We start from the raw sequence: 23,991 nt of genomic DNA, 5'->3' as shown, positions 1-23,991 counted from the left end.
GCTTCAAATGACCCCTTCTTTGACACAAACATGCAATCAACGCCATTCCCTCGCGCTAACTTGCATCCATTTAGGAGCAGGACATTCAACAAGCCAACGCGTGCCTCTTAAGTGTTTGCTTTGAATGCTGGGAAAAAAAAAAAAAATCCAAGGCGCAATCATCACGGCTTGGGGCCGGCGACACAACGAAACGCACTTCAAAGGGAACACCTGCAAATGGTTTCTCAGCGATGCTCAGAGGAGAGGCGTGACCTCCATTACCCAGCACCCTGACTCCCTCACTCGGGGCCTGGGTGCTCCTCAGCGCCACGTCGCAACGGATGAAAACTCCGTGTTCTCTGACCCCCTCGCCCCGCAGCAAAGGAGCTTCCCCCCGCCCATGTGTGGTTGCCGCCAGTTCTTTTAACTACACCTGTCCGTCCTCCCTCCGCACACGGGAGCTTGGGCCGTGGGTGCCCCTGAACTCGGCGGGGCTGGGCTGTCTCCCCGGGAGCCCACGAGAGCTCCCCGTCTCCGCCCCCGCTCGGGGCTGGTTGACCCCCTTCACGGGGTGACGCCCACTGGGGCGCTGTGGAGAGGGTCTGAGGCTGGGGCTGAGCTCAAGTGTAAAGATGGGGGAGGAGGAGTCGCTCGAGCACCGCGGTCTCCACGGTCTCCTTTCCCTTTGCCGTCCAGGGGCAGACACCTCGAAAAGACCCTGCTCTCCAGGGCCCGGCCCGGCAGGCTCCTCTGAAATGGAGCGACATCAGCACGCGGCCGTCACCCCAAACGGAGCACCGCAGCTCAGAATCTGACTCCCTGCAATCTCCCGCAAGTCCTTGGCCCTCTTCAAACTTGAGAGGAGCTTCTGGAGAGGGCCAGAGAGGCACAGGTAAACCGAGGAGACGCTGCAACACTACGGTCTGCGTGTCCCCGTGGAATCCCCTCCGTGGGGCCCTCCAAGGTGCTTCTGGGAGCACGCCCCCACCCCCCCACCCCCAAGTGGGCCACCGGCCACTCCCTCCCTCACTCACCGTAGGAATCGTACGTCTCGTCACTGAGCCCGTGCCCATAATCATAGTAATCGGCACCGCTGCTGCAAACGAGACAAAACACACACAGGAAGAGGGTGAGAACACAGGGCGAACGGCTCGGCCGCGAGTTTAGGTCCCATTCGACGACGCGTCCTGAAACTCCAAGACAACCCGCGCAGGGCAGGGCCAGGAGCTGACAAGGATTCGCACCGCGTGGCAGAGCTCTGACACCGAGGCCTGAGACTTTGGGACGATCGAGGCACTCCCCCCCCCAACTTTAATACACAGTAAGATGAAACGTGTGTGGTGTGCACGTCAGACACGCACACGCAGGGCGACGGAGCCCACAGTTCTACGAGGCAGGGTCCCTCGGAAGGGCTCAGAGGCGGGTCCTGAACCAGCTCCGGGGACAGGGGACGCCTCCTGAGAGAAGAAGGGTCTAAGTGACAGCTAAGAGACGAGCCAGGCGAAAAGGACGACAACAGCGTGCCGTGTTGAAGTGATTAGAAAGCAGGGACTCCAAGACAGAGCGCGTCCCCGAGTCCCCGCGGCCAGACCGCCACGGGTCAGGAGAGAGGCCCAGCCACTCCGCATACTGCATGACTTTCACTGCGACCTAACTACCAACCACGGCAGTTCTGCAACACTGAAAATCGGTCTGGGCACTTTCTCAAAGGGCCATGTAACTCGGGGGGACAAAAGCAAACGCCCGAGAACCTTCTGGGACGGGTGCTGCAGCGCCCCCTCGGGGGCCTGGGTGGACATTACAGGCACACACGCTCTGAACCACGTGCGTCAGAGGGGGCCGGCTTCACGCGCATTGCGGCCCCTGCGGGGCTACGGGTACTGCCTTACATGGTCGTACGGGTCGCCCATCTCACTGGAGTCGGGTTGGCAGACAGTAGAGAACTGAGAGCTAAGAGCCAGGCTCTGGGGTCAAGCAAAAGTTCTCAGAATCCAGGCTCCCCCATTTATCATGCGTGAGCTCAGGCGAAGTTCACTCGATTTCCTGTAAGGTAGTTTTAAACGCATATCTTCTGTCAGCTTGCAGTGAGGTTTAAATGAGATACTGTGTTACATTACCAGGCTCTTGGTCAAGGACGGCTGTTACCAGCATCATTAAAGCGGAGGTTCTTTCCAGCACCGTCTTCCCGAGCGCTCGCTGGGATGTTGCACAACCCGCCTCTGCTCAGTGTGAGTGAGGACCCCATCGTCGGTGATTCACGTTTGCACAGACACACAACAGGGACAAAGAGCGTCCTTCTGTCTGCACAGCCCTCCGCAATTTCCTAACTCCGTGTGATTTTCAGGGAGGTAAGCGCTATTCTGTCCTTGCACTTTATTAACTAAGTGCCAGGTTTCAGAAGGTGCGCCGCCGGCTTGCTCCGGGGCCCGCCATAAAGCACGGAGCCAGGTCCAATGGGAGACCTGTCTTTGGACTTGAGCTCCAGTCTTCCTACTGCGGCTGTTAATTTCACCAGTAAATCAACTTCCCAGAAACACTAACATTCAGAACTGAGATTCCTTATGAAGGAACACAAGGGAACAGATGCGTTTTTGTAACTTACTTTTCTGGCAAAAGATTCTAAAAAAATGTATCAACTACATCTATCATCACGAGATATCCCAAGTGATCTGAACGAGAATTCTTCGTGCAAAGCATCAAAACTGCATGTTGGAATGCGACAGAACATAGCTGTCGCGGCCACGAGGGTGCGTGTGAACAGCGACGCTTACACGTTACGCTTCGGCCTGGGCCTGTTCCTCCCTTTCTCCCTGTTCGGCTGCAGCTTCGCTTTGTCGCTGCCGCCTCCTTCCTTTTTATCCTTTACTGCAGGGCCCTGGCCAAGCGTTAGAGGGTCTAGCTGCAGGTCTGTACTGTGCCTGGGGTGGCGTCTCTGCTCTCGGCCCTGTCTGCACGCACAGCACAAGTGGGGGGGTGGGGTTGCAGCATGTGCTGGCTGAGAACTGGCTCACTGTGCACGGACAGACGGGCTCCTTCGCAGCGGCTGGGCCGCAAGGAGCTGAGACCCCGAAGGACCCAGCGGGGGGAGGCATGCTTGGCAAACACTTTACAAGGCATGGCTAAACACTCTTCACTCCGGCCAGTCCTCATCACCTGGTAACGCCTGAAAGTGCCAACCCTGATGCACCTTGGCAATGTCTTCCAAATGGTAGTGTTACCGCCGCTTAAACGGTCACAACTTAAGTTAAACAGCAGGTTGTTTCCAAAGGGAAACCCCCCAACTTCTTCCAGACCGCGACAGGGCAGCTCTCGAGGAGACGGTGCTGGGTGTATCCGGGACAGCGGCCAGCAGACGCGCGGGGAAGCAGAGCAGGGGGCTGGGGCAACAGGGGTCTCTGTCCCGCTGCTTTCTGTGGCGTCAGCGTTGAGGACGCACCCAGGTGCCCACCCCCGCAGCTCCGACAGCTTCGGCCACGCTGCCTATCGGGACAAAGGGGCTTGGGTGCTGTTCTGCCACAGACACAAGTTGATGGCTCTGCATTCCGAAAACATTTTCTCAGCTGGATCGTGGTTTGCAGAGTCAGACGGAGGCCGCGGTCTGGCTCGCCGTAGCTGTGCCTTCGGGAGAAAGCGGCTGAACAGCCCGGTCCTCAACCGCCGTGCTTGAGGGACTGGGCGTGCGCGCCCGCCGTGAAAACACGAGAGCGCGCACACTCAAAGGACACAGACAGCTGAGCGCCCGGCTTAACGGGTCCTCCAGAATTGGCAGCTATTATTTCTCACTTCTCTCCCGCAGTCACTCTTAAGTGTTTCCTCGAAAATCACAGTGGTTTCGGAGGACAGAATGAAAGACGTTCCTGAAGGGCCGTCAAACCACACGGGGCCGTGGGCAGTCAGCGAGTCAGGGTTAAAGCCGTCCGTCCAGACACTGGTGTTTGCGCCACACACTCCCTCGGCCACCTCCGTGCGCCCGGAGGGTTATCAGCACTGGTTCGAATCCCTCTTGTTCCCCTTTCTTTATGTCCCTGAAGGAACCGGATGTTTCTTTGGAGAGTTTACAGCTCTTCAGAAACACAGACCGAACTACTGTGATTTTTGTAAACAAAAACTGCGTGCAAGGTGTGCGCACAGTGACCTGAAACGTGGATGGAGTGGAGTGATTGCTGTGGCCACGCTCACTAGCGTGCCTTCTCACAGCCACCTCTTCTGTGCAACAAACAGGGGCCCCTGACACCCACCCTCTGCAGCCAATTTCCAGCATTCGATACAGTATCATATAAGCTGCGGTCACCATGCTGCAAACTGTCATTATTAGGATTATGAGCAAGGCAGCAGGTGAAAATGAATCCCTTAGTTTAGAATGAAATGAATCCGTTTCCCAAGGGTTTCCTGGAGCAAAAAACCATAGCGTCTGTGAAGGCTCCGGTCCCGTACAGGGAGGGGCAGGTCCCTGAGGTCGGGGGTCGTTTATCACCTGCTCTTTCTTATTCAGGAGAGCTGGTCGGGGGCTGCGCGTCCACAGGAAGCCATCGGTAACTATTTTGAGCCCATGCACGTTGGAACTATTCCAGTCTGCAAAGAATCAGCCATATTTCTCTGCAGGGTGCCCGTGGACAGCTTGTTACTCATTAAATGTGTGAAGTCAGATAAACAACGCGTTGTTCTACACAACAATATCATCAGCGCTGTCGGGATCGTACAGAAGCCAACAAGGAGATGCAGCTGAGCTCTGCGGAACTCTCTGGCACTCTGCAGGGACTCCCATTTGTGCTCTCATTTTAATGCAAGATATTTGAAAGCGGGGGTGGGGGCCGTTCCTAATCCGTAAAGCCTCCTGAGAGAAACTGTTGTGTTTGCAGCAGAACTCCCCTGAAGCCACGGCCCTCACGAAGCTCAGCAGTCAGCCCTGCAAGGAGCCCCGCCCACAGTGGGTGCCCCACCCAGGGCCAGCCCGCCACCTGCTGTCCTGTTGCACCTGCCTCCACTGGACCACCGCAGCTCAGCTTCCAACCCCAGAATAACAGTACGGACGCCGACCACCCGCGTGGGGAGAACCCCTCACTGGGTACCGCTGCCCAGCCCCACTGTGGATCCTTTGCCCGCACAGTCCTTCAGGTGGACTGGTACCTGCTTCTGCTGACCACGCCCCGGAGAGAGGGCTGCTCAGTCCATCTGCAGCTGCAGAGGGAGGGCAGGAACCGGGGGTCCGGGCACGGACCCCTCCCGTAAGTCGCCTCACTGAGTTCTCTCGCTGAGCAGGCCTCACGGACGGCCCATCTCCCTCCACCCACTGCTCAGGGACTGGGGGCTCCTCTGACGCCTCCAGCCTCCAGGGTGCCTCTGCGGCGCCCACCCAGGCGAGGCTGACGGGGGAGAGAACCTGCCGGAAGTCACAGGCTCAGCGATAGTTAAAGTCAGGATGGGAGCCCAGGTCTGTCGGATGCGTGACCACTACAGCACGTCTAATGACCCCTGTGCCCCCAGGAAAGCCGTCCCTGAGCCAGCAGCTGTGACGGCGTGTGGGTAACGCGTATCCCGGGGCGTCGGCGTGCCCCACGTCACACACAGAACATCCGAAGGGACACTTCAAAGCACGAGGAGGAGGGGGCACTCCCCAGGTCGCTTTCTGCAGCTGGGGAGCTGACCGGCTGGCCCCCGAGGGCCCCAACCACAGACTCTGCCCCGTGTGGGGTGCCGGCGACACAGCCCGGAGCTTTACCTCTGGGCTCCCGAGAGAAACCTGCAATGTACAGTTTTCCAGTGACCACGTGGAGGGAAAAAAGGAAAAAGGAACATGGAATTCATCGGAGTAAGATACGGATTTGACGTTCTTTGGGATGGGGTGCGTGGTTCGCACTTGCAGCGCACCCCGGCTTGGACCGGCCACCAAGGCCACACGCTGGTGGCCGCTGTGGTGGACAGGGCAGCCGGAGCTTCTGCTCAGACCAAAGGACACTTGCACCACAGCTCCGTCATCTACAAGGAGACCACGGGAAGAATCCTGCAGCCAGAGTGGCCCAGAGAACGAGAACGGGGAACGTACTTCCAACTATTGACTCGAGAGGACTGCTCACACGTGACATGCACGTGACAGACCCGAGTGTGAGAACACCGGTGCTATGTGCTGCTACGTGTCTGTCACCGACCACGTGACGACCACGTCTGCCAGCGCGTTGAGAGGGTGGCGGGGAATGGGATTTGCCGGAAGGATCTCCTGTAAAACTAGAAAAACCCAGCTCTTCATGCCACGCGTCCGGCAGCATCAACACGCAGGATCGGCGGCGTCCTGAGGGCGGACTGAGGAGCTTGGAGTCTGATGGGGCGACACTCTGGCTCAGACTGTCCGAGCCACGCAGTCCGCAGTGTAAACGCGTCGTAAAGCCAGCACTGTGTTTTGTGTCTGTCTACCCTTTCTCCACTGGGAATATTAACTACGAGGCGAGAGGTTTCTAGGCATTTAGGGAAACATTCCGAATGGAACAGACACTGATTCCAGACGTCACCGAGCACCAGCATGTACCATCGGAGGAGGTGACTGTACAGCTGTTTTGACTCCGATGACGTTCATTTCTGAGTAAAAACTGCCATAGAGAACGAATGCAAACCAACTCGATAGTAATGGGGATCTGAAGTCGTTGGAAGACAGACGCATGTCTGCTACGACACGGAAACGTCCTCGCTCCGACACCAAACGTTCGGCGCTTCCGTCCCCCGGCACGGACCACGCGGGGTGCGCACGCACCGCCGAGGCGAGCTGGGGCCTCAGGATGTGCATGACCGGACTCCGCAGACACGCTCCTCCTCAGGGCACACGGGCCGCCACGCCCTGAGAGTGACCGGACCGTCGACCTGTGTTTCCCAGGCCTCGCCACTTGAGCCCTACGGGGACTGCGGGGGAGGAACCCACGCTGGCTGGGGAGGGCGGGAAGCGTTTCTCCCACTAGAGCAAACGCAAAGTGAGGCAGGCCCATCAGAATGGCGCCCCCCAGGCTGGTCAGCAGCATCCCATCTCCCAAGGGCGCAGGCGTGGAAGGAAGGGCACACGGGTGGTTCTAGGGTCCCGTCACGCAGACGGGCTCTTACCTCTGGGCCGGGGTGCTGTAGCTGTTGTCGTAGGAGTCGTAGCTCTGGTCGTCGTAGGTGGTGCCGTACCCGTCATCGTAGTCCTGCAGCGGAACAGGACAAGCACAGACACGTTCAGAGAAGCGTCTGGAAAGAAGGAGGCATCCTGCTCTCGGTGAGGAGAGCAGAACTGATTCAGCTGGCACTGGACTGTGCATCTGAGTACAGTGAAAAAAAAAAACCGCAACAGTGACATCAATGAAAGATGATTGGGTAAGAATCTCCAAAAGCAAAGAGAAAGTGGCAAAAACAGAACCAAGATTTTCACAAGTCTGGAAAGTAACCACAGGTTTGCAGAGACCTAGGGAGCATTATTATTATTATTATTTTTTAAATAGCCCGATCTTGGTCTTGGGATGTTTTCCCTCGGCCTGGTCCCACCCCTCACTGCAGGCTCTGCGGGCACCTTGAACTCCAGCGGCCACAGTCACTATGGGAACCAGTGTTCTGAGGCCACTGCAGGGGGCAGAGCTACATCAAAACTATATCAAACAGGGATGCCTCTATTTGATATGACTGGGAGCTCATCCCACGAAAACTCCCTTTTCTCTGGGCATATTTGAAGATAATGATCAGAGGCAATTATGTAAAATTTCTGCTGCCCGAGGTGGAGAGAAACTAGAGCAAACAACGGGCTAACAAGAAAAAAGCAGGGGAATGAGATGTCAATCTGGGCTCTGGCACAGTCCCAGGAGCCCAAAGGACGGTGTGCGAGCACGGTGACGGGTGCTTGCCGGGGAGACCGACTAGACCCCGAGCTCTCCCCCCAAGCCGCCCTTGAGGCCCCGAACGAGAGAGACAAGGCTAAGGCAGAGTCAGTTATAAGCTGACTGGCTGAGCAGTGAAGACATGCTCCCACCGGCACCCATGTGCTCTTGGCAAAGACCAGGGACTTAGTTTCCAAGCATTCGGCAGAATCTCTGTCCGGTCATTAGCTGACCACTAAGGCAACACGGGGGAGACACTTCTGTGACAACCCATGACACATACAGACGTTATAATACTTGTTTGAAATGGTCACTAGACCAAAATAAAAGCAACAAAGAAATCCTGTTGGAGTAGGAGAATCTGGTTTCCAGCTGACATATTATACTAAATGTCCAGTTTTAAACAAGACGGGACGCGCAAAGAGAAATGAAAGTATAATCCATTCACAAGGAAATACACAAACAGTAACAATGGTCCCTGAGGAAGCTGAGTCATTAGACTAACGAGGCAAGACTTTAAATCAGTTGTTTGAAATACCGGGTCCGGCAGAAGTAACGCCTGCCTGAGTGCAGTTGGTAGGGTGATAATATGGGTGTAATAATTTACAGTTTTTAATTTGAACACGTCACCTAAAACACCAGATGGTGTGCTCGAGTGTGATACTATGTCACAGAATTACATGCTTGTGATTGTGTAATAGAAGATTCTGTAATAAACACTGGGGCCTTATTTGTGCTGGACCCTGTGTATTCGAGGAACTAAAGGAAAACCCGTGTCTAAAGAGCTAAAAACAAGTGTGAGAACCATGCCTCACCAAACAGAAAATACTGATATAAAGAGAGCGTATAATTTTTGAAAATTCAAAGACATTCTTGGATTGAAAAGTGTAACAGCAGACACTGAAGATTCACCATAGAAGTTCGACAGCAGACGTGACTAGACGGAGGAATGGACTAGTGAACCTGAAGACAGGTCCACGGGGCTCATCCAGCCTGAGGGAGAGGGGAAGATGGAAGAGAATACACAGTGTCTCGGGGGCCTGTAGGCCACTGTCAAACAGGGACACATGTGCAAGGAGCTACCCAGAAGGTGGAGAGAGAAAGGAGTAGAAAGATTATCTGAAGAAATAACGGCTTAAGACATCCCAGATTTGATTTTTAAAAAAATCTTTATTCTACACGTCCAAGAAACTCGTCCAATCCAAGTAAGATAAACTCACAAAGGCCTTCACCTGGACACATTATCTTCAAAATACTGAAAAGAAAGAAAAGCTGGCGAGAGAGAAGCCACTTTTCACATGCGACAGATCCACAAGAAGGTCCGAAGCTGACTTCTCAAGAGAAGCTCTGGGGCCGGAAGACAATGAGATTGTAACTGCCAAGCACAAAAATACAAAGACTGTCAACGAAGAATTCTATATCCAGCAAAACTATCCTTCAAAAAAAAAATGGAAAAGCTAAGGTATTTCCAGCTAAACAAACACAGAGAGAACACAGACACAGAAGATACGCTGAACAAGAACTACGAAGACGAGGTCTTCAGGTGAGTGACAGGTGGACAGCAACTTGAATCCACGCTGAAAACAACATCGGTACAGGGAGCTCCTTAGGAAATATCAAAGATAGGAGAAATGTTATTTCTGTTGTAATTTTTCCTTCTGTTTTATTTAAAAGACAACTGCAGAAAGAAATAATTATAAATCCGTATGGATAAGCACCAGTGCATAAGGCTAACATTTGTTTTGAAGGTAACACCACAAAGGTGGGGGTGACAATGGGCCCACACACAAAGAAGCAAAACTCTCGTGTACTGTTGAAATTAAGTTGGGACAAATCTGAAAAAGGCTAATATAAGCTAACGTGTAAATTGCCATCAGCAGGATGGACTAAGGAAGTAAAGTATATTTTAAAAACTAAAAAAATGACAACAGAATGAAAGTGATGTACTAAAAATATCTATTTAACAGAAAAGGAGGTAGCAAGGAAGAAAAAAGACAGAAGACATATAGAAAACACAGCAAAATGACAGCTGTGAATCCTACCTTATCAGTAATCACACTAAATATAAGTGGATTAAAAACACCATTTTAAAGGCAGAAGCTGGCGTCTTGTTCATGAAACACAGTCCTAGCACACGCCGGCGACAACAGACGCACTCCAGACTCAAAGGCGGAACCGCACGGAGAGAAAGCAGGGGGAGGGAAACCCGCCAGGGGAACGCCGCCCAGGACAGAGGTGCTGCGACTCCCCGAGGACCAGACAGAGCCAACCGGCCTGGAGATAGAACTTGGTACCAGAGGCAGGAGCGCAGCTATTCACAGGGATACAAGAGTTGGCCTGTCAAGAAGACCTGATACTTGCGGAGATGGATGCATGCATATTCGACACAAACACGTATACCACCCACTCAGCCTGCGCGGGACAGACGCTGAGAGAACGGAAGGGGAAAGGCAGTTCCACAACAGTCGTTGAGGATTTCACTGCCACACCTTCAGTGACAAAGAAATAAAAAGAAATCGGAAAAGAAACAGAAGGTCTGAACAATAATACTGTCTGAAATTACCACTAAGAGACATGCACAGAACATGCTACCCGGTCAGAGGAAGAATACAGAATCTTTTCAATTTCACGTGGGGCATCCTCAACGACACGTGGAAAATTCCCCAGCACAGACCATATGTATCTTCCCAACTCAAAATTTACTACATTGCTAAGTGATCAAAACAGATCCACAAAACAGAACTGAGAGAATAGAAATAAGCCCTTATGTTTGTGTAAGTATCTGGAAGGAATGAAAAATTATACATATTCATACAAATATAATCCAGCAAAATGCCTAACATGTAGTAAGGCAATCCGATGGTAAGTGGAATAACCATTTTAGTAGCTGGTGTATAATAAATGGATATGCACATAAGAGAATGAACTTGGACTGTTGCGTCACATCATGCAAAAATAATACAAAGTGCATCATGTGCACACACATACCACTAAAATCATTAAACGCTAAGAAGAAAACACAGGTGCAAATCTTTGTGATGTTGGATTAGCCATTTGTTTCTTAGATATGCCAGAAAAAGCACAAACCACCTAAGGAAATACAGATTAAATGAACTTCATGTAAATTTAAAACTTATGCATCACAGGACACCCGCAAGAAAGCTAAACGATAGGAGAAAATACTTGTAAGTCCCGTATCTGATCATGGTCTGGTGCTCACAATAAAGAACTCTTACGACTCGACAGTTTAAAGACACCCACAACGGCAAAGACATTCTTCCAGTTCTACTAGGAACAGACGTCAAACTGAGAATGCTCTACAGGTGTGATAACAAGCACACTCTGGTTACTTTAAAAGTATTATAGAAGTCAGAGTCCAGAGACATAAGCGCTCTGTAAGATCAAACTGGACTGTCACTCAACAGCATTTACATCTGTGCCAGGTGGAACCTGACCTACACCTGACTTCCACGTTCCTGGGGACAGTAACCTACTTCGTGACTTTGGACTTATTAATACCTAACTGATATTTAACTGAGCCTAGAACTAACATTGAAACCCCTCAGAACATAGGCATTACCAATGCTAATGAATTTAATGATTACCACTGGACCTCCTGAAATAGAGAAACGTGGCCACGTGGGGAAAGAGGAAGGATGTGGAGGTAAATGGGTTCTGTGATTTACTATCGATGATTTCGGGCGGGCTCAGTCACTTACTGGAATCTGGTCCTTGACCTGTAAAATGTGAATCATGGTCTGTACCTTGATGGGATGAGAAATCACCATATTTTGCTGTATAAAATGTGTACTTTTTTGCCCACATTTTTGAGGGAAAAATGAGGATGCACATTATACATGGGTAGTACGGTGGTTACTAATGTGGCTGTGACCTACCAATGACCAATGCAAGGTCACGAAAAGCTGGCCGACAAGTCACAAATAATACACAGCCAAAAAACCCTGAAATGATTTCAGTTATAAAATAAGTAGCACAGTGCAGATGTCACTAATGATTCTGGCAAATTAATAAACTGAAAGAAGCTGCTGTTCCTAATGAAAGGAGTAATCACTAAATTAAAAAAAAAACATGCTTCACCGAGCACCTGCTCTGTGCATGGTCCCCTGTCAGACTTGGGGGACGGGAAGAAAGTGTCACAGCCCAGGGAGGACGCTGAGGTGGCAAAGTGGGAGCGACCACAAGCTACTGCAGAAGCAGAGTGAACACACCCGATGCCGTGGCAAAGGGGAGTATCTGGGGGAAACAGGAGTGACCGATGGGGATGGGAAAGGAGAAGGGAATTTCCCAGCAGCCTCGATGACAGACCTCAGGTTCATGAGCGGAGAAAAGCAGAGTGCTGCGTAAGCTCATCAGAAATAAAAACTAGGCAGAGTGAGCGGCAGCTGCAGAACAGAGGAGTACGGACCCACGGGACCCCCTGTCCACGCAGGGACGCAACGGCTCCTGTGGGTGCACAGCAGGGCGCAAACAGGAGGGGGCGGCGATGAGACGGAGAAACCCGTGGCCGGACCTGGAACAACCAAGGCGAGCAGTGTGGGTTTGGACTCCGAGTGGCACGGCCCCTTTGGGCTGTAGTGACAGCGTCTGGGGACAGCAGGGGTGGCCCCGGAGGGCCAGGCATGCCACGCGGTCCTGGCACCAGGCAGTTTCGGCAAAATGACACCTTTGTCAGCAATGGGCTAGTAGCTTGAAAAGAGCATGGCTTCGCCAAGTGCGGGATCCTGTTCCTATGCTTATTCAGAGGCTCAAAGTTAGAACTGACCGGAACTTCCCCAAATAACGAAAAGGTCAAGTGCTGTGCTATTTCAACCCTTAGTGATGTCATCAGATATTACAGTCAGGACGACTTACCTGAACTTTCGAATTGGGTAGGTCACCGAACTACGGACTTCCATATTTTCACATGAAGGGTTTTAAAAGAGTAAACACAAGATTTCTTTCACGACGACGTCACAGCTGACCTGACCGGGGACGGAGCGCCCCTGCCCACCACGAGTGTTGTTCGTCCCGTGGGCAACACTTGAAAACACAGGGAAGCCCACACACAGTTGTGGAAAGGGGAAGAGGAGGAGAAGCTGAGTGTGGCGGCAAATGAACGTTTGAGTTTTTTGGAGGAAACTCGTGTGGATCATCCGCTGTATTTCTGCAGGGCAGGAGACGCGGTCGGTGGCTGAGGACCCTGGCAGGGGTGGGGGTGACCGGTCAGGGACTGGGCAGGTGGTGACAACAAAGGGCTGAGGCGGCAGGAGCCCCAGCCTCTCAGGCGTCTGTCTGTGCACTGGGGGCCTGAGCATCGGGGCCCCCTCTCTGGTTGCAGATGCTCCACTCTCCCCATGTTCCCAGCCGCGGGTGCCTTGCTGTTCTTATGTATGCAACTGGGCATTCTGAACTTCCTCTTTAGATGGTTCTGTGGCTGGAGTAGAAATTCTAACAATACTGAAGGAGGGATTTGTGGCACTAAGTGGAATCCTCAACCCAGCACTGCCCGTAGGTTCAATCCCACAGCGGAGCTCGGTGGCAGCCCCGCCCACGCATGCCAGGGCCTGGGGTGCGGAGCTCCGTCGCTGTCCGTGGTGCTGACGTGGTGATCCGTTTCCCTTTACACTTGAAATCTTTGGGGAATCTCTCCCATGTCCAGGAAGACACTCCCCTTTGTGACCTGGCCCCAGCCTGCAAGTGTCAGCCTCATTTTCCGCCACGCCGGCCACGTTCCACTTCCCTTGTCACACAGAGTCTGGGCAGCGCCTCCTTGTGACACGCAGGCACCGCGCACCAGGTGGCTGGATGGAAGGCCTCCAGGGCAGAAGCTTGCCTGCCCCATTTGCCTGCATCCTCTCTGCTGGGCAGTTCGCCTCCCCGGTCTGCACGCTCGCACAGCCACTCCTCCCAGTGAGGGTTCCTCCCCTCAGCAGCACACCCCATGGGTTCAGCCACCTACCGAGCTTCCTCTGCCAGGAGCTCCACAGCGCCCCCTGTGTTACCACAAGGCTCTGCAAGGACATCGGCCCCCTCCGTGCACTGGTACCGCAGGGCCCTCCCCTGTGAACGGGGGCAGGGCAGAGGCGTGCCCCCTAGGGAGAGGTGAAGGAACCTTCCGTCTACAGTCCACGCCTCCCGCCCCACCAGCAGCCACCATCCCACCCGGCCAGTACGCTGTACCGTTTATCTCCCAAACCTCCCTCACAGCCACGCCGGGCTCTCCATTCCCGTGGCCCCCACGCCAGTCCCTCGGGAGTTCTCCGCTGCACTTGTGTGACCTTCCAACTCCACTCCCCACCCCACCCCCCCCGCCTCCGCAGATTCCTGCTCCAAGCCTTCCTGCAGAACTTCCGCCCCAGCGCCGGTGTGAGCTTGCTGGCTCCCTGCTTGCAGATATGTCTCCACTGGTCTCTCTGGTTCCCAAAGGAGAAACAACGCCTTCCTCAAGGACCACCCAGAGTCCTGCCCTTTGCAGCCCGCCCAGAGACAGTGCCTTGCACACGTCACCACGTGTTAAGGGCCCTGAAGAAGCTTCTCAATCTCTGCCCTCACTGCTCTGCACGTGCCAGGTGATGTCCCTCCAACATCACGCCTGGTGCTTCTGTGATCACTGATGACTTGCACACGCAGTGCCCGCCACAATTTCCTGGCCTGCTTTCCCTCCCCCTGGTCCGCCCGGCCGGGAAGGGTCAGGACCAGGCCCCATTCGCTCCCCTGCACCCACGATGTCTGGCACACACCGGAGGCATGCAGTCACGTCTGATGGATGAAGGAACGAAGGAAGGAGGAAAAGAGCTAGGTAAAAACCAAGAAGCAGGAAACAGAGCAATAGCTTCTTTGAGATGAACGCAAATCAAGGAGCTATTGTAGAATAAAGTGCCGTATTTATTAAAATGCTGTACATTTGATGGGCCCTCCCCCGAATCCTCTGGCCACACGCCGCCTGTCATTCTCATGCTCCCTGCCCTCAGCAAGCAATGTCCCCTTAAAAGACGGTATTCTATTTCTGAAAGTAGGAGCAACATTATTAAAAATAGTGACCATGGACAAGAAATAAAGGTAGATTAATATACATCCTTGCCTCATTCGAAAAGGCTTGCTCATTCATCCAGCTACACCTCTCTCGGAGTCTTTGTCTCCGACTCAGAAGATACCTACATGGGGTGTGCCCGGCAGGGCGACCGGGCGCCCGGTACACGGAGGACTCGGCAGGGGGCGTGTGTGCGAACACAGGCAGAGGCTCCCGCCTGCCACCCCGGGCCTGCACACCCCGGCCGACACGCAGCCGGACGGCGAAGCATGCGTGCTTTGGAAAGAAGAGATTTCCCGGGGTAAAGGAAGCAGCATGACACTGAATTCTATTTCCGTCGCAAGTAAAACCAAGCACAACACTGAAGCTGGGAAAATCCATTTTAAACAGACAGAAGAACTTAGAAAAGACAGCAAATTTTAAAAGCAATGTTTCAGGTTCAGGTCCTTTTAAAAGACACAATTACCCTACATGAGACCCGCAGTCTAACTAGGGTGCTGTCTGGGCACTGCAGAATGTGAAAAGTTTTCATATATAACACAGCGTTCAAAGCTTGTTGAAGCCTAGCTTTCTAATGGCTGGTTTCAGTTTTATAAGACAGATGAGCTAAACACAGGCTTTCGGAAACTGATTTTTGTTGGGCTTCGAGGATCACCACTGACCATGAACCGGCCACACAAACAAGCTCTTTTATAATTAAAGACAGACGATCACAATATTACTAACAATTCTAAATGGCGTGTTTCCCACAATCATAGAAATACAACACTGCTAATTCAACAGTCAAATCACATCCCCAGTTGCGTACGTGGTTGTGAGAAACACGTATTACGTGGATTCTAGACACACCCCACTTCTTCCCGCCCGTCTTTGGAGTCGGAGGCCTGTGTTCAAATCCGGCGCTGCCTCGTACAGCTCTGGGCTTTGGGGACATCGCCTAACCTCTACTTTAAAATGTGCCAAATGGGAACCGGCATCCACGCCCCAGGTTCTGTTCCCAACGGTTGCGGGAGGATCAGGCAAAAAACGAAAGCTGGCTGTCTGGAGCAGTTCTAGCCCATGAAAGGCCGTTTCTTTTTATTCAAAGATCCAGTCCCTCTGGCACTCTCCGAGTGCTGATTCAGGCCACAGCGTCATCAGTGCTCCCCGGGCATTTGTCTTCTGTAGAATGTGACAAATTCCTAAAACCATGTAAATGGGATGTCTGCATTTCCACGGCCAACAAGTGCCAGCATTAAGTACCGTGGTTCTCAGATAAAGACACAGCTGGCCGAGACCAGCTGCGGTTCTACCCCATCCAAACCCGGTTTTTAAAAACACCCCTTCGCCGATTATTCACAGAATGCCTTCTCCTCTCTCAGTTCCTCTGAGAGAGAATTAGATTTGTTTGGATTTGACAAGGTTGTTCAAAAATACAACAACACAGGGAAATAAAATAACAAAGAAGCGAACCCAGAAATCCCGCAAACGACAGAAGGGAAATCAGTAAGTTGAAAGTTAAAGAGAAGAAAATTACCCAGAAATCCCAAAAGGATGGGGAGAAGGGGGTACATACGCCCGCCTGATGTACACCACGGGTAAAAAGGCGTGGCCCCCCATCAGTAACTGAAAGGTAACGGGAGACCAGACGCCGAATCAAGGAGCGCTCGCACGCTCTAAGGTACGTACCCTACTTACGCCGGTCTGCACAGAGTCAGAACACAGGGAACGACCACCGAACTACCTGGGGCGGGGGGGTGGGGGTCAGGGAAGGAGTCACAGGGAGGGTGACGGCTGCGTCCCTGCTGGACACTGATCGGCAAACAGGCGAGGACTGAGTTCTGTGCGTGCTGACCCAATGCTCAAGGAAAGCGACCAAACCAAGACGGCGGGTCCTTGCAGGAAATCCGTTCCGACAGAGGACGATGTCCCTGGCTCCCCGGTGGCCCTCCCTGCCACGGGCTCCGTCCCCTGTGGCTGTGGCACGCCGGTCTCGGCCGGCCCCGCACAGCCCTCGCCACTGGCCACTGTCCACCTGGCGGGGTCAGCTCACCGATTCCAGGGCTCTCTACTCTCCCCACTCGGGCGTGCCTGTTCTCACGGCTGTTTTGTTTAAGGAAGAAAAAAAACCCCCTCCATATTCATACGTTTAAAATCTGAAATCATTCCCTCAAGTTCTACACTGATAAAATAGGTCAATCTTTCCAGCACTCAGAAAGACTGGCTGGTGAGGCTGCTGACGGGCATTTCGAGTACTTTGCGGGTGACCCCCCCCCCCCCGGCCCTGCAGCCGGTGAAGGGGCTGTAGGAAACGAGGGAGCCTTCCTCTTCTCCTCTGGAGTAAAAAGGCATCATCCCTCGGCGTCTCGGTGCGCACGTGCCGTGCGTTTGCGTAAATAACCTCTTCGTGGTCTGCACTCTGTCTTAATTTCTCCCCGTGGAAAACGGGCCACCTGAAGCGGTTTAGAGATCAGTGAAGTGTCAACAAACATGACGCCCATCATCCCTGCCCTGGGAGGTCTCGCCGTGAGGACGTGCCCCCGTCTGCATGAAGTCCCCCCCACACCGCCCGTCCTGTCGTTAGAACCTCATGTGCGATCACATGTATCTGTCTTTCGCCGCCTGGCTGTGATCTCACCTGTAACAGGAACCTAATCAACAAAACAAACAAACCAGCAGAATATAACCAGAGACACTGAAATAGAGAACAGGCGGACAGTGACCAGAGGGGAGAGGGGAGGGAATTTCAGGGGGAGGGGGGAAGGGTTTGCAGGAACAAATGTAAAGGACACATCATGGACAAAAACAAGGGGGAGGGGGCTGGGAAGGGGGGAAAAGGCAGAAAACTGTACTTGAACAACAAATTACATTAAAAAAAAGAACCTCATGTGAGTTCTCAAAAGCATGAGAAGGAGCAGGACTTCGCCGAATCTTGAAACAAAATCCACGCCCCCGACAGGACGCCCTCCCGCCTCAGGGTGCGTCACTCACACACACACACTCACAAGCACTCACACACACACACTCACTCGAACGGGGAGCACCTGGACACCGTCCGCCTCCCGTGCACATCTCTGGGACGCGGGGGGTGTCGGCGAGCCCAGAGAAAACCCTCACAGACGTGGATATAGCGTGCGACCTCCAGGCAGGCGGCGGTCCCCGACAGGAAGTAACCCCTTGTCTTCTCGTCAGTGTGATACGCAAATGCCCTTGAACAAGAAGCCACTGAGGACCTGCTGCGGCTGGCAGCGCCGTCACAGTCTGAGGAGCTGCGTGGCCTCACCCAGAAGGCTCTGCCGTGCCCGTGTTCGCAGGCGGTCAAGGCACGGGCCCAGCCTCGAAGCTCAGAGTGGTCACACCACACCGTGAGCCCCCGGGGTGTGCACCGGCTGGCGCGGTCACCGCCGAGTGAGTGGGAAACCAGTATGACGAGAATTTCTTGGATCATTCTGGTTCATACATCTTGAATGGTAACCCTGCATTTTTAAAAGAATCTCATTTTGAAGACATCTTTCAAAACTTTTGTTTCAGAACTCAAAAGACTCACGCTCACTCCCTGGTAGCTTGTTTCTTCGCATTAACATGTTTCTCTTGCGCTGTGACTTTGTGATATCGAGACTCCTACTTGATGGAATGAGCTTCTTACCAGAAGCGTGGTGTTAGGGCGATGGTGAGAAATGAGTGAGTTTCCGGAACATTAGTGAGTTTCAATGTCATAGGTGTCATCTGTCTATTCAGATTCTGATTCTTATTGATTCGGTTTTGTGAAACAACATGGAATTTTCCAGGAAAAACTAGGAATCCTAGGAATGTGTCCATTTCGCACATGTTGTCCAGTTTGCTGGCAAATACCTGTTCACAGTATTTCCTTACCGTCCCCTGTGCTTCTTTGGTGGCAGTTGCTTGTTCTCCCCTTTCGAGTTTGATTGTATTTATTTGGGTCCTATTCTTTTCTTGATGAGTCTGGTTAAAGGTCAATCTTGTTTATCTTGTCAAAGAACCAGCTCTTGGTTTCACTGACCTTTTGTATGACTTTCTTAGATTCTACTTCATTTATTTCTGCTCTGATCTTTATTAGCTCCTTCCTTCTGCCCACTTGGGCTTTGTTTGTTCTTCTTTTGCAAGTTCCTTTAAGTGTCAAGTTAGATTGTTTATTCGTGGTTTTCCTTGTTTCTTGAGGCGCGCGCCTGTGATGCCGCGCCTTTCCCCCTTGGGGCTGCTGTCCCCGTGTCCCACAGATCTTGGGTCCTCATTTTCGTTTGTTTCCAGGTCTCTCTTGATTTCCTCCTCGATCTTGTTGTTAACCCGTTCATTTAGTGACGTGTTCTTCAGCCTCCTTGACTTTGCGGTTTTTCATTTTTCTCCTGTGACTGGCTTCTGGTTTCAGAGCACGATGATCCAAGAAGGTGTGGGGTGTGGTTTCAGTCTTCTTAAATTTACTGCGAACTGTTTTGTGTCCTAACGTGTGATCCGTGCTAGAAAACGCTCCACGTGCAAAAAGGAAGTATACTCTGCTGCCCTGGGGTGAAACGCTCTGGTATGAATTAAACCCACCTAATCTAGCGTGTTGTTTAAGGCCACCATTTCTGTGCCGATTTTTCTGTCTGGAAGATGGATCCACTGGTGTCAGTGGGGTGTTCGAGTCCCCTGCCACGGCTGCATTCCCGCCCACCTCCCCCTTCACGCCCGTGTGCACTGCAGCACTGCGTACAATCACCAAGTGCCCGCTGACAAAGGAGTGCACGCAACAGCCACGAAACAGCTCCACAACGGAGTACTACTCGGCTGTACAAAAGGAAATCTCACGCTTTGCGACAGCATAAATGGACCTGGAGAGTATTCCGCTCAGTGAGGTCAGCCAGTCAGGGAAGGACAAAGAGCACATGAGTGGGATCTAATGAACAAAATAAACTGACAAACGAAACAGAAACAGACTCACAGAGAGAACAGACTGAGAGCTGTCAGCTGTCACAGGGGAGGGGCAGTAGGGGCCTGGGCGAACAAGGGGGGATTAAGAAAACAACTCACAGACACAGCAAACAGTGTGGTGACCCGAGAGGGGGACAGGGGTGGGGGGAGGTGGAACAGGGCGAAGCAGAGACAAAGGGTGGTGGACGGAGACTGACGTGGGGTGACTACAACACAGCCCACAGACCATGTGTTACAGGAATGGACGCCCGAAGCCTATATAATTTCATTAACCGATGTCGCCCAAATAAACTCAGTGGAAAAAAAAATAAAAAGCAGAACATGAAAACCTGCTGCGGGTCTTGCACTTGACCCCGCCCCTGCTCCCCGTGCCCGACGACGGCTGCACACTCTCTAACACCGGTGACTGACACGGGACATCCATGCCCCACGGGCGTCCTCCTGCACGTGAACCAGGAGGCACAGGGGGAATCCGAGGGGGGCTCAGTCTCATGAATGAACGCCTCGCCCCTACCCCCCACCCAGTTTTCAGGGTTCCATTTTCTTCCTCTCGTGTTAAGTACGTCTACGAACCACATCAAAGAATTATTGAACGGTAAATGCAAAACTGATTTGCATTCACTTAAAAACCGTGAACTTCTGTTTCCCTCACTGAAAAGATTTTCCGCCAAGAATCCAGATTCAGCAGCAAAGCCTAAGAGGAAAAAAACACTTCAGGGCACAAACAGCCTGCTACAGGAAGGCAATTACTTTTTAAAAGACTGAATAGTAAAAGGCGACCTGGAGTGGAATAGGAAAGAATGTTACACTGGAATCCTGTAGGATCCTGCTAACATGTCTTCTTGATCTCCGTCTTGAACCCCCAACCCACCACCCAAATTCAGCTAATAAGTGAGAGAGGTTGTTTCTTTTTCAGGCATTGTACCTCTAGTACCAAGTACTTATTGGCTCTCCATGCATACTGCCGAACAAACTAAGGTGCAGTATTGAACAGTGAGAGCAAGCGAGAGAGGACACTTGGTTGCACCATCAACGGTCTACACGGACTGGGTCCCTCAGATATCAAAGCTGACGCCTGACACCGCCACTTACATAGTCTCCGTAGGTCTCCTGCGTCGGGGGCGGCGGCGGAGGTCGGTACCCGGTTGGGGGGACTCCTCTTGCTCTGGGCGTAAGAAGTCCTCTTCCCCGGCTCACTGGCCCCCGGGTGGCCAGGACCCCCCGGGAGGCTGGCGTCCCTCGTGGCCCCCCTGCCCCGACTGGCCGGGCTGCGACCACACCCCTTCCCCTGCAAGCGAGAGGGACAAGAGGGCATTGGTTACTCACCGCCTTCTCGGACATTCTGCTGCTCGCAGGCATTATTCACTCGCTGCTCAGGCCCACCCCCAGCCCACGTTTCGGCGGAAGAGCGAAAGCTGAAGTGGGGGAGGAAGCGGGCGTCCCCCAGAAGATGCCACGTCGCGCCGGCAGCTCTTCCGGCCACAGCAAACTCGGGGGCAGCAGAGCAGCTCTCGGTTTTACGGGGACCCCAAAACCGCCCCAGGAAATCGAGAGAGCCTCTTCAAACTGCACACGCAACCGCAGTTACTGATGCAGCAGAGGAAGTGAAATGCTTGGGTACAAATCAAAGAAAATGTGTGCAGAGACTACGTGGAAAAGTACAAAACTCCGATGAAAGAAGTTCAAGGAGGGGTATCACAGGCTCGTGGTTTCACGAGGCAATATTGTTGAGTTGCCAATCCTTCCCAATTTGAGCTCTAGATTCCACGCAATCCCAGGCCAAGTCCCGGCACGCTGTGCTGTAGACGGGCAAACCTAAAGTACGCGCGGGAAGGTAAACACAGAGGACACAACGCTGGGAGGGAGGACTCACAGGATCCGGCTGCGAGACTTGCTTTAAAGCTGCAGGCGTCAAGCCCACGAGGACTGGCGGAAGGATCAGATGCCCAGATCAGTGGAAGGAAGGGCAGAGCCCAGACCCTGACCCACAGAAGGGCAGCCCGGGGGTCGCTGGCAAAGGAGCAAAGATGGAGACAGGAAAGTCTCTTCAACACAAGGAGCGGGAACAAATGGGTGTCTGCGTGTGAGAGAGAGAGAGAGAGAGGTGGCGGGGGGGCAACCCAGACACACACGCTCCATCTCCCACATAAACTAACTCAGCGTGGCTTCAGACCGCCGTGTGCCGTATCAAACTTGTGGGGAAAACATAAGGGAAATCAGCGTGACCTTGATCTGATGATGAGCGCTAGATACCTTTCGAAAAGCGTGGCCCGTGACATAAAAATGAGTCAGGTGGCCTTTACTGAAACCGAAGACTTCTGGTCTGAGAAGGGCGCTGCGACAGATGAAGAGACACACCCCAGAGGGGGAGAGAGTATTTGCAAAACACGTGTCTGTTAAAGGACTTGCATCCAAAATACAGGAGCTTTTAAAACTCCGCAAGAAGAAGACAAAGAACCCAATCGAAAGTGGGCAAAACACTTGAGCAGACAGCTCACTGAAGACGACAAACGGATTAGCCAATGACCAGAGGAAAAGGTGCTCAACATCATCTGTCATCGGGGAATTGCAAATTAAACCACATACCTCTTAGAACGGCTAAAATCAAAGTAACTGAATGTACCCATCGATAGCGAGAATGTGGCGAGAAGGGTACTCTTCTCCACTGTTGGTATGCGTGCAAAATTGTAAAGCCACTTTTGAAGCTACAGCGCTATAAACACCACCTGGTCACACAATACGGTGACTGCATTCCCAGGCATGTAACCAACCGATCTGAAAACCTACCTCCCCACACAACCTGCATGTGAATTTTGTAGCAGTTTTATCACAGGAGCTAAAACAGCCAAGTCGCCCTTCAGCAGGTGAATGGACAAGCAAGCGGGTGCATCCACACAGTGAAATAGTATTCAGCAATAAAGTGAAATGAGCCAACAGTTAATGAAAAGTTAGGAATGAACTGAAATTCAGGTTTCTAAGTAAAGGAAGTTGGTCTGAGAAGGCTACCCACTGTGTAATTCCAACTGCAGGTCATACAGAAGAAAGAAGACAGATGCGGAGAATGAGAGTGAGTAGTGGGCAAAGGTTCTTGGGAGGAGGCAAGTCCAACAAGGAGGCAGTGGGAACACTTCGGGGTGATGGGCCACCCCGGTGACAGTGCCTGGTGGCTGGCTACGTGACACAGAGCGCCCGCCGAGACCCACAGGACTGCACAGCATGAAGCGTGAACTCCAACGTATGCCTACCAAAAATACATACCATATTTTTCGGACCATAAGATGCACCTAGGTTTTAGAGGAGGAAAATAGGGAAAAAGAATTTGAAGCAAAAAATGTGCTAAAACATTTCATAACATAAATAACATAATATTTCACCCATGTAAATGTAAACAGAACCCAACAGCAGCATTAACAAACATCATTCCTCCCAAATTTGGAGGGGGAAATGGGCGCCTTATAGTCCAAAAAATACGGTCATTGAGGAGACTGAGGTGTCCTGGGACAGAATGTTGATATGACAAACGATTATAATGAGAGTGAAAATATATAAAACCACCTCACCAAAGGAGCTGGGGAATGAGGGGCGTCTGTAAGGCTACAGGCAGAAGGGACAGCGCCTGAGCCCTGTGCCGGCCGACGCGGCTGGTGCCTGGGGGGCGTGGCTGCGCACACGGGTTCACCTCTCTGACTGCACTACACCCAGACCCGCTGCCGAAGAACCAACAGGGGGCAGGGCTGGGGGACAGTGGGGGCCACGTTTCCCATGCTGGAGGGGAGGTTTTCGATCAGCGAGGGGAAGAGGCTACAGGATCGTCAGTACAGAAAGGGTTAAAATCAGAGACGTCAGCGAGAACTCGTGATTAGTCCCTACGGGCAGGCAGCACAGCACAGAAACACGCGCGGCTCTGTGGTGCACACACGTGTTAGTGCGTGTGCACACATTTCCCAGCCCTGCCAGTGGAGGGGCCCAGGGTGTGTGCAAGCACACGCCAGCGGTAACAAGCAGAACTGGCACCCGAATCTGGGTTTAAACGCTGTTCCCCAGTGAAAGGAGCTGGGGCTCCTTGGAGAAGTGGCTGATGCCAGGACCGGAGCAGGAAGTACATACGATGATAATGGAGCAACTTGGAGTACCAAAAAGTAAGGAGGTACTCAAAAAGGAAAAAAAGTTAAAAAATGATGGTGGCATGGGAAAGGAGCAGAGTAGCCAACAGAAGGAATTCCCAAAGGTCAAAGCTGAGACAAT

General features: G+C 52.6%; 1 protein-coding gene across 5 annotated transcripts in view; it reads right to left on the bottom strand.

Annotated features, from left to right (window-relative positions):
* Window positions 1-23,991, bottom strand: part of KHDRBS3 (KH RNA binding domain containing, signal transduction associated 3) — an 85,922-nt gene that overhangs the window by 5,596 nt on the left and 56,335 nt on the right. For 3 of the 5 annotated variants that reach the window (XR_006788178.1, XR_006788180.1, XM_045861294.1), the window contains exons 6-8: window positions 20,839-21,034; window positions 7,063-7,145; window positions 1,014-1,075 (exon numbers count right to left, since the gene is read on the bottom strand). Coding sequence is in view for 2 of the 5 variants with exons in the window: in XM_045861294.1 (XP_045717250.1) it covers window positions 1,014-1,075; window positions 7,063-7,145; window positions 20,839-21,034 (341 nt within the window). In the remaining 3 variants the exon portion in view is untranslated. The remainder of the gene's footprint in view (window positions 1-1,013; window positions 1,076-7,062; window positions 7,146-20,838; window positions 21,035-23,991) is intronic. The other 2 variants (XR_006788179.1, XM_045861295.1) reach the window with 1 other exon arrangement.

The sequence above is a fragment of the Phyllostomus hastatus genome, unplaced genomic scaffold (genome assembly GCF_019186645.2).
Source record: "Phyllostomus hastatus isolate PE091 unplaced genomic scaffold, TTU_PhHast_1.1 phas_scaffold_21, whole genome shotgun sequence".
Lineage (NCBI taxonomy): Eukaryota > Metazoa > Chordata > Mammalia > Chiroptera > Phyllostomidae > Phyllostomus > Phyllostomus hastatus.
The sequence above is the reverse complement of the archived record's forward strand: the minus strand, read 5'-3'. Positions and strand labels throughout refer to the sequence as shown.